This window comes from Arachis duranensis, chromosome 9 (assembly GCF_000817695.3).
Source record: "Arachis duranensis cultivar V14167 chromosome 9, aradu.V14167.gnm2.J7QH, whole genome shotgun sequence".
Lineage (NCBI taxonomy): Eukaryota > Viridiplantae > Streptophyta > Magnoliopsida > Fabales > Fabaceae > Arachis > Arachis duranensis.
In genome coordinates this window covers 5,237,772-5,247,361 of record NC_029780.3, presented here as the reverse complement: position 1 = coordinate 5,247,361, position 9,590 = coordinate 5,237,772, and the positions used below count along the sequence as shown (strand labels likewise).

Sequence of the window (9,590 nt, the reverse complement as noted above, 5' to 3'; positions counted from 1 at the left end):
ATAATGTTCTGTTGAGTAATGAGTGGTTTGCTAATAAATGTTGTGGCATGGTTAGTTGAATTTTTCTATTTGTGAAGTAGCATGTTTGTGTGGTTTTCACTTAAGAATAATTTCAGCATGAGTGTATAGCAGATTTCCAAGACTTTGAAATTGGTTTTTATGTTCTTGCAATTGATTTTGATCAGATGGAATTCACAAAAGGAAATAAGGGTTGCGACACGATGGAAGGAAGCCAAAGGGAGGAGGGGTGTAGGCCTGATGAGGAATTGGATGATGCATGTGGCGGTGACAGCATGAATGGAGTATCGGATGAGTATCCATCCGATTATGCTTATGTATTCGGGTTGTCAGAACAAGATATAATAAGAAAAGTCTTTCGAAGTGAGGAAAGAGCATATGATTTTTACAGTAAATTTGGCAGATGTCATGGATTTGGCGTGCGCAAGGGTGATTATGGAAAGGATGAAGAAGGAAATTTGATAAGGAGAAGGTTTTTTTGTAATAGGGCCGGACTGAGAGATGAGAAACACTTGAACAGGTTGGATAGAAAAAGGGGACACCGTCCTGAAACAATGACTAATTGCTTGGCGAAGCTGTCGATTTATCTGGATAGGGAAAACTCAACATGGAAGGTTCGCAAAGTAATCTTGGATCACAATCATGAACTGACACCTCGAAGGATGGTGCACATGATTCCGAAATTCCGTCGTATATCGGATGCTGCAAAGGCAAACATAGATGGCATGCGTGGGTATGGTGTTTCGACATCAAAGATTTTGGGTTACATGGCTGGGGTTGCCGGAGGGTACTCTTTGTTGGGCTTTACAAAAAAGGATGCATACAACTACATTGATCACATGAGGCGGGCCAAGGTCGTTAATGGTGACTCGAATGCCGCTATTGTATATCTAGAGGGAAAGGCAGCGGCGGATCCAATGTCAATGGCTAGGTATAATGTTACAAAGGATGGAATGTTGGCGAACATGTTCTGGGCTGATGGACCTTGCAGAGTAGACTATCAGTATTTTGGGGATGTGGTCGCCTTTGACTCGACATACAAGAAGAATAAGTACCAGCGCCCGTTAGTGATATTCTCTGGGTCAAACAATCATAAGCAAACCACGATATTCGGATTTGGATTGGTGCTAGATGAAACAATAGAAAGTTATACGTGGATGTTGGAGAATTTGTTGGAGGTGATGTGTAATAAGCAGCCTTCTGTTGTGGTAACTGATGGCGATGATGCGATGATTGCGGCAGTCAAAAAAGTGTTTCCAGAAGCTACTCATCGGTTGTGTGCATGGCACTTACAGAAGAATGTAACCTCAAATGGAGGCGAGCAGATGTTTCGTGAGATATTCTGTAAATGGCTTTATGCTGACATGGAGGTAGATGACTTCGAGCTTGAATGGGAAGAAGCTTCTGAGAAATTTGGTCTACACAAAAAATGTTGGGCAAACCAGATGTACGAAAAAAGGCACATGTGGTGTAATGCGTACCTTCGTGGCAAGTTTTGTGCTGGATATCGCACAACGTCTAGGTGTGAGGGAATAAATTCTCACATAAAGGGATTTTTGAACTCAAAACATAGTATTTTGGAATTGGTGCAAAATTTGGAGTTAGTAGTCCGAGAATACCGCAACAACGAGCTAGTTGCGCAATTCAATTCAATATATAGCACCCCTGTTCTAACAACGTGTCTGGATCCTATTGAGAGGTGCGCTGCAGATGTTTACACGAGAGCTATTTTTGTACTAGTTAAGAAAGAGATTGACGGTGTTGGAGCGATTAATTTTGTGAGTAAAAGGAGGGTCTCCACAACAATGGTATACACAATGGAAGAGTATGGTCATCCCGGCCACAACATTGTTACCTTATTTGATAGGACCATGACTAGAATGGAATGTCAGTGCCGATTCTGGGAGAAGGAGGGCTTTCCATGCAGACACATATTCTTTGTCATGAAGCACGAGCATTTAAAGGATATTCCAAATCGTTTAATTTTGAAGCGGTGGAGGAGGGACGCCAAGGCAATTGAAGAGTACGGCGATAAGACCGACGACATGTTGAGCGAGAGAGGTTTTCTATTGCGGCATGGGGCACTCCATGCGGCATCACAGTGGATGTTATACCTTGGTTCAAAGAATCGAACTGTATTTAAGACTGCAATGGAGGGAATTCGCGGAATTTGTACTGACATCCATGCAATACTTGGTCAACCGAATGAGGGAAGAAAAGCAAATGCGGACGAGCACATTCGGGATCCCGTTGTTGTTAGAACTAAAGGTGCTCCACGGTCCAAAGGCAAAAAGGGAAAGAAGAGGAGATGTACGTTTTGCAAAAGGACCGGCCACACAAAGCGGACATGTCTTGATAGGGTACCAAACCGATCCAAATGGGGTTTGCAAGAGGATGAAGAATCTGTCGAAATACCAGGGGCCAACGAGGTTCGTGCTTTATTAAGTACAATTTGGTTTTTTTTTTTTTTTGCAGAATTTCATGTAATTTTAGAAAAAATGCAGGTTTGAATATATTTTTCAATATGGAATTTCAATACTGCATCTTGGCCCTTCATTTTCTTAATTCCTTATTACAGCATAATTTTTTAATTAGGCCTTCTAGTGACATAATTTAATGTTTGGATGAACATGTCTCAGTTTCTGTATAGGGTTGTGGGGATTGTGGACATAATTTGATATACAATCTGGCATGTATTTTTTTTCTATAGAATCCCATGAATGCTAATTTAAAATTGTAGGTTTAGGGTATATTTATTAATATGGAATCTCAATAGTGCACCTTAGCATTTCATTTGATTGATTTCTTGTTAAAGGAACCTTCGAGGGACATGATTTAATGTATGGATGAAACATATATTATACTTTTTTGTATGGGATTGTGGGGAATATCTCCCTCAACTACTTATGATGGGAGAATTAGCATCACTTTTGCCTGCTAAGTGAATGAAATTATGAGATAATGTTTTGGGGTGTGAAGTTGTTTTATAGCCAGCATATCTGAATTAACTGTGGTGAATGATCATTTGGGTTGATGTTCCAGAACTTTATGGGGGTACATGAAACAAGTCTGCCTCCGAGGTCAGCATCGGTGTATTCACGAGATGGAAAAAATGTTTTGGCAGAATTAAAACCCGTGGGAACTCAGGAGAGGATCGTCGGAACTGCACAAAGTGAGATTCTAGCATCTGTTGCAGATGTAGGCAGTTGCGACTATCACCAACAGGTACTCCTCTCGATTGCATATAATATTTATCAATTAGATAGGACGTGTTCCATTTATTCATTGGTTGAAGTGATTCGCAGGTACTAGATCTCCTGAAATCGCTGAATGCAACAATAGGCTCAGATGGCATTGAGAAGTCCCAGTGATGCTTCAGTTAGTGATTTTGTTTGTTTTTCTCAGGAGTCAGTGGGTGTTTAAAAGACTCTTTTTGGCTTTTTGTGCATCAATGTTGTTTACGTGCAGCGCAGTTGAATATGCTAAGTACATGAGTTTTATTATTTGGCTTTTTTTGTAATTACGTCAGACTTTCAATGACAAAATTTTGCTTGCTGCAAGCAGAGATCATTATAGCCTTTACTTTCATTCACCAGCCAATAGATATTGGTTTTTTATTTTTTTTTCCCAAGGGTCAAGTTATGATCTAATGCTATTTTTAATAACAAAGACAAAAACCCAAATCCACCGACTGATTATGAAGGTGTTTTAGTTATGTTAACATCTAAACGTGACAACTACAAATGTAATTAAATAACCTTTGTTAATACAATTTAGTCTTTACAGTACTGGATTAAGTTCTCTGAATTACAATATAATCCAATAATTTCAATTAATCAGTAGAAATTTTTTTTTGCCTTTTCGTGCTAATGACTACTGCAAATAATTCTAAATCTCTAAATGTGCATTGCACGAATCTTTTTCCTTTTAAAATTAAGATTCATAGTAACTAATGAATCAAATAATGTTACTTATTCCAATAAAGGTATGCTAGTTATATTAAAACTGTTATACACATTATATTTTGGGTTTTGTCAACAACATGATAAAAACAATTTTTTAATTTTGGACATGTTATATGTGAAGTTTGAATATCTAAAAAAATTAAAAATCTAATGCTACTTTCAGATAACATAATCACTTCGTTGAAGTTACTTAATCCGCAGGACGTTGTGAAATCTTAACAATTTGAAACAGCAAAGTTACAAGGTTAAACCTTGTTGTTTGGTGCCAAAAATAGCTAGTAATTAAATACCCAAAAGAATCTCAGACCCATACGCCCATGATCAGGAGAAGCGCACAAATTCCCAAAAGATACACAGCAGAATCCATGATCTTGTGCTGATCAAGACCGATTCCAATAGTAATATATACTAACACAAAGTGTAGCAATTTCTAGAATGATTATACACCCCCAATCTAACCAAAATGCATCATGTGACTTGTCCCAAAAAGAAGTACTCCTACGTAAGCATCATTAGGCGTGGAACATGACCGTGCAATCCCTACACATTAGATGGTCATGCTTTGGCTGCTGCTGGTGGCCAGTGAAACAACTTCGGCGACAGATTTTTTCGCCGACTTCGTTCTCGTTGTGCTGGATTTTTGATCATGCTTGTCCCAATAATCAATAGCAAGTTTCACCACTTCGTCCTTCTTTTTGTTGGCTTTTGAGAAGAAAATGTCTAGTGCTAGGCTCATCCGGGTAAGGTCAGTGACACCCTAGATTAGTGAGCAAACCATTGGTGACCATATCACACAACAAAGTATGAAAATTGACTTTCAAAGGTGTCATAGTTGATATTTTTTCCCATGAATGTGTAGTGCTCACCTGAATATCATACGTGCCCCACAGATGGGAAAGTTGCATCCATTGGGCTACAAAGACTCCGCAATCTTTTCTGCATTTTGGTTAAAAGAAGACCCCAAGTAATTTGAAATACAAATTAGTTTGTGTCCATGAAGTATTCTTCGAAGTTGATGAAATTAAATTACGTTTCAAATAGAACTTACGACTTGTCCTTTTGTTGTGTGACGAGAGGTTCTCTCAGATTGAACCGCGACACCAGCGGTGGGATACTTGCTTGGTTTTCATAAAACCTCTTGTCCGTCAACATTGTCTCCAAGAAGAAAGCCTACATCCACTTCCCAATGTGAGAATAAATGACATTGGACGTCACGCCAAGAATAGAATAGTCCATAAGGGATAAAAATTTTGCACCGTACAACGTATGTCATCATCTGAACTCTGTGCGCCCGATCATCTGGGTCCTTTGCAGAGTCCAGGTAGATAAGGTCTCCCGAATCGAGGTCAACGATCATGAGAAACCAATGCCTATCCTTATTGAGGGGGATGTAAATCTACATGGTAGGAGGAACATTGTAGACCCTTTGTTAGTGAATAATACATATACAAGAGTACATAACAATATGGAGTTCTCAGTTCAACTAGCCTTTTTTATTTTATCAGCTTTCTTAATCATGTAACGAGTCCGAATGAACTCCAATGTGTCCTTGCAGTATGTTGTTGGGTTAAGGGCCAGTTGCTAAAGCAATAATTAGACCAAAATGTTATACACCTGATACAATTAACTCCATAAAGAAAGTAATTACAGTGCATGGAAAAGGTTTGTCAGGAATAGCATGCCTTACCGCAAATGTTGTGGGTAGCCACCATGCTGACTCATCACCGCGCTCCACAGTCAGCATTTTCACCAATAGGTTAAGGATCTACGATTAAAGGGGATGAAAGGGTAAGCCCTAGTTTGAAGATAACAAAATACAAGAAAAATAATGAAGAAGAGAGGACAATGGAAATGCGAATCAAAGGAACTGACGTCGTCCACTAACTCGTGTTGTGGTCTAAGAGTCCAAAGGGCACATCGGTCTCCTTGGCAATGCTCATCTGGGAACAAAATCTCTCTTTGGCGAGGATACGGTGCAGCAAACGTTACACACACCAAAAAAAGGAACATATTAATTCAAATTTGCACATAAGTTGCGCAATGAGAAGATATAACAAAGCATGTAGTTTATGCAAGTGCATGTCTAAAAAGATAAGAAAGATAATACGAAACAACACAATGCCAACATCATGCACAAGAAAGACATAAAACCCTCGGCCCGAGATAATGTTTTGTGGAGGCCCAAGATATTAATTTAAAAAAAAATCAGCAGGCAATGTAAACAGTACCGTTAAACCTTGTTTATTTTTAAGTCTTGGACATGTACGTGGACACATTTGAAAGAACTCCATAATGGATCATGTAGACCCATGAAGAAAAAAAAAACCTCTAGACCATGAAGCTCCCAAAAGGCCTAAATAATTTCGAGCCAAGACAACAAGCCCAAAAGATGGCAATTTTATTGAACAACAAGGACATATGCAGCACGTAAGAGAAATGATAATTCCATTTGCGGGATATTTGGAACTCACCTCTGATCCAAGTCAACAGCAAATATATATGCAGCAACCGCCATTTCGGTAGCCCCAAATCGATTCCCTTGTGGTGGCCGAAACACGACTTGGAAGAACTGTTGCAGTAAAAAAATATCAATTACACAATAACCACATAACCCACTACGAGGATGTGACAACATGCATGTTAACATACTTTACAGGAAGTGTTAATACCTCAGGTAGCTCCCCAGAATCCATATACTTCCAATGAGCGAGTCTAGTTGAGAACGGGGATCCATCCTCAGCAGCACCAGGGCCTTCAACAAAGGGCTTATGCGACCCCTCACCTGAATCATAATCTAACTTCCTCTGTCGTGAAGTAGGTAAAGCAAAATGACATGCATAGATGTTAGGAAGCCTATCGTCACCAGCATTATACATAAAAAAATTGGTGAAACACTAATAAAATCATCAAAGGAGGTTCACCTTCAAAGGTTGTTCCAGCCTAGAACTCCTTCTTCTACCAACATTTTTTATGCCACTGGTCTTGCCTTTTGTAACCTTGTCAACATGCAATAATGCATGGACGTTCCAATTAGCCTTAGTGGAGGAGCCCTGTTTTTTCTGTTGTTTCTTTCCAACATGGTGCACCTGTGGATCCAATGTCTTCTCCTCGTCATCGAATGACCGAGTTTTCTTCCTCTCAGCATGGGAGGCGCACAACATCTCTAATATTGTTGTGTGGCCACCAACAATTGCCATAAGTTTGTTGATTTCTTGTGCTTGGGACTCCAGAATGGACCTGGTCACGTTGGCGTTCTCCACAACTGACTCATCCACCGATGGGAGCTTCCCATTTCCTCCTTGATCACCTTCTTTGTTTGGATCCATGTTTACCAACCTTTAGGCGATGGGTAATGGCGCCAAAGAAAACTACAAGTGAAGGATTGTGGATCAAACACTTGGATATAAAATACCCCCACATGAATTAAAAGACATCGAAACATGTTTATGTATTGGGTGGGCCCACATGCATTCAGCAAAAGGAATGGGAAGACCCAAGGAAATACCAACCCACATCATAAAGTGACCTCTTATGCTAGTGATTCGTAAATTCAAATTTTATTTTTTGCTATATTCCACAAATCTTACCGGGGAAGCCATCCCTGATGTGATGAAGCTTCAGAGGGCACGCTTCGATATCTGCACCAATGAAAGGACAGCGACATGGCAGACTTGACCCTACAAAAAACGCAGCACCAATTAGGTAGCCGTTGAAAAAGACCAACAATTTCTATCACAACTACTACATTTATCATAAGTTAATGCCCAAAATTAATTATTAAACTGTACATTAATAAAAATTGATTCGGAACATAAACATTACTAAAATAAAATCTGTTAGAAAGACTGTATCCTCCATCATTTAAATATTAAAAGTGGTCAATGTCTACCTAAAAAAGATACACCATTTTAGATTACTCAATGCATATTAGTGATAATCATTCATCCACTTCATCACATAAATCAATGACAAAATCAGGACACGTACTATTGATACCGGTAACCATTTTATCATTAAGAAAGACGTGCATTCGCGTTGCCGTGGCCAATATTAAAGCTTCGATGACATCTTAATTGCAATAAATCGTTCAATTTTTTAAACCCTTATATTAATAAGCCATTTAAATTTAATCTTGTACATGATAATCATAACTACACGGTTTGTGAACCATAATCCATAGTGGGCATATAAACTGAGATTTCTTTCCAATGACTTCTTCTAACTTGTGACTGCCATAAACTACAAACACCATCCTACATCCCACACACAAAACAAAACACAAAATTCATATACAACGAAGCACCGGTACACCACGTACCTTCCTAAGCAAACCACGCATTAATCACCTTCACCCTTAATCACCCAACATTTCCTCAATCATTTTGACCTGGTGCCTCAGTTCAACGTTCTCCTCCTCAAGCATCCGAATTTGCTCAAACATCGACTGTGGCATCTCATCCTTCATCTGGTGTTGCATACGATCGAGGACTCGATTACCATAGTCACAAATGCTCTTTCCACCAGCATCGACCAATTTATTTAGCATGGCGAAAGAAACTTCTTGCCTAGCCTCCTTTTCCTCTTCAGACTCTGGGCCATATGCCACAAATTCTAATCCTCTTGCATTGCTTGGAAGGAAAACAATGAATCGAAACATCACACACCCCCTGACGACTTGCTGTCTTGAGGCACGAAGATTGGAGTTCCAATTGCAAGAGTCGAACAAGCTCACATGAGCATTAGTTCAAAGTCCTCCACATACAAAAATCCAGGATCTTGGGTCTCGGAGACCACTTCTCCACCTATGAAGAAAAAGTTCGACTATTGTACAACGGCTAAGAAAAACATTATAACTGTTATGTAAAGAAGAAAAAAAGTGCCTGACGATGCGGATGTGCCACGACTATCATCACCAACGAAAACACTGCTAGGAGAATGGCCCAAGTATTGCACTTTTTGAGAAGAAGGGCTTGCATATACAGAAGCCAGAGGTAGATGTTGGGAACACCCACCACCTCCAAACGCATTCCCTCCACCTCCATAGAAGCAACCTCCGCGGCGCATATATTCTTCAGCCTCTGCACGAATATGAAACCCCTTGTATTCGTTCTTTTTAAACCCGTTCACTTGTGCGCTGCATTCTTCCCATATCAGGTAAATTCCTGGAATTCGTCCCTTTTTAACGGCATAAAACCTATACCTTCCATTCTCCATGGAAGCCACTGCAGGTTCCAGGCAACGAAGACTCTTCGAATATCCAACCCACATGAGAAGCACTCTCTCACTTAGTGAATCTCAATCGATGTGGGTTATTTATATTTAAAAAATCAAAACCCCACTAAAGACCTATGACACATATGGACTGATGACTATCCCATTTTTTTATTTTCTATAATACAATTTTATTATTCTCGGATAATACAACTTCATGTAACTATATATATTTTATTATATATACGATTATACTTTTTACGATACGATTTTATATATAAAAGCCTAATTAAATAAGGTATTATATTCCATTTTTTATACAAATAAAAATTTAGATTGTGCATGCATCTCAATATACATATTAATAGGAATTTTTAATTTAAATTTATTAAATAT

The 9,590-nt window shown here is 39.1% G+C and overlaps 2 protein-coding genes across 2 annotated transcripts; one reads left to right on the top strand and one right to left on the bottom strand.

The window, feature by feature from the left end:
* The first annotated feature begins 221 nt into the window (after positions 1-221).
* On the top strand, positions 222-3,389 carry LOC110275502 (protein FAR1-RELATED SEQUENCE 5-like). The gene is made up of 3 exons (XM_021131677.2): positions 222-2,447; positions 3,061-3,243; positions 3,324-3,389. The coding sequence occupies exons 1-3, from the start codon at positions 222-224 to the stop codon at positions 3,387-3,389; spliced, it is 2,475 nt and encodes an 824-aa protein (XP_020987336.2).
* A 4,948-nt stretch (positions 3,390-8,337) lies between these two features.
* Positions 8,338-9,251, bottom strand: LOC110275597 (uncharacterized). The gene is made up of 3 exons (XM_021131763.1): positions 8,864-9,251; positions 8,716-8,785; positions 8,338-8,611 (listed from the first exon to the last, which is right to left on the bottom strand). The coding sequence occupies exons 1-3, from the start codon at positions 9,249-9,251 to the stop codon at positions 8,338-8,340; spliced, it is 732 nt and encodes a 243-aa protein (XP_020987422.1).
* Between the last annotated feature and the right edge of the window lie 339 nt (positions 9,252-9,590).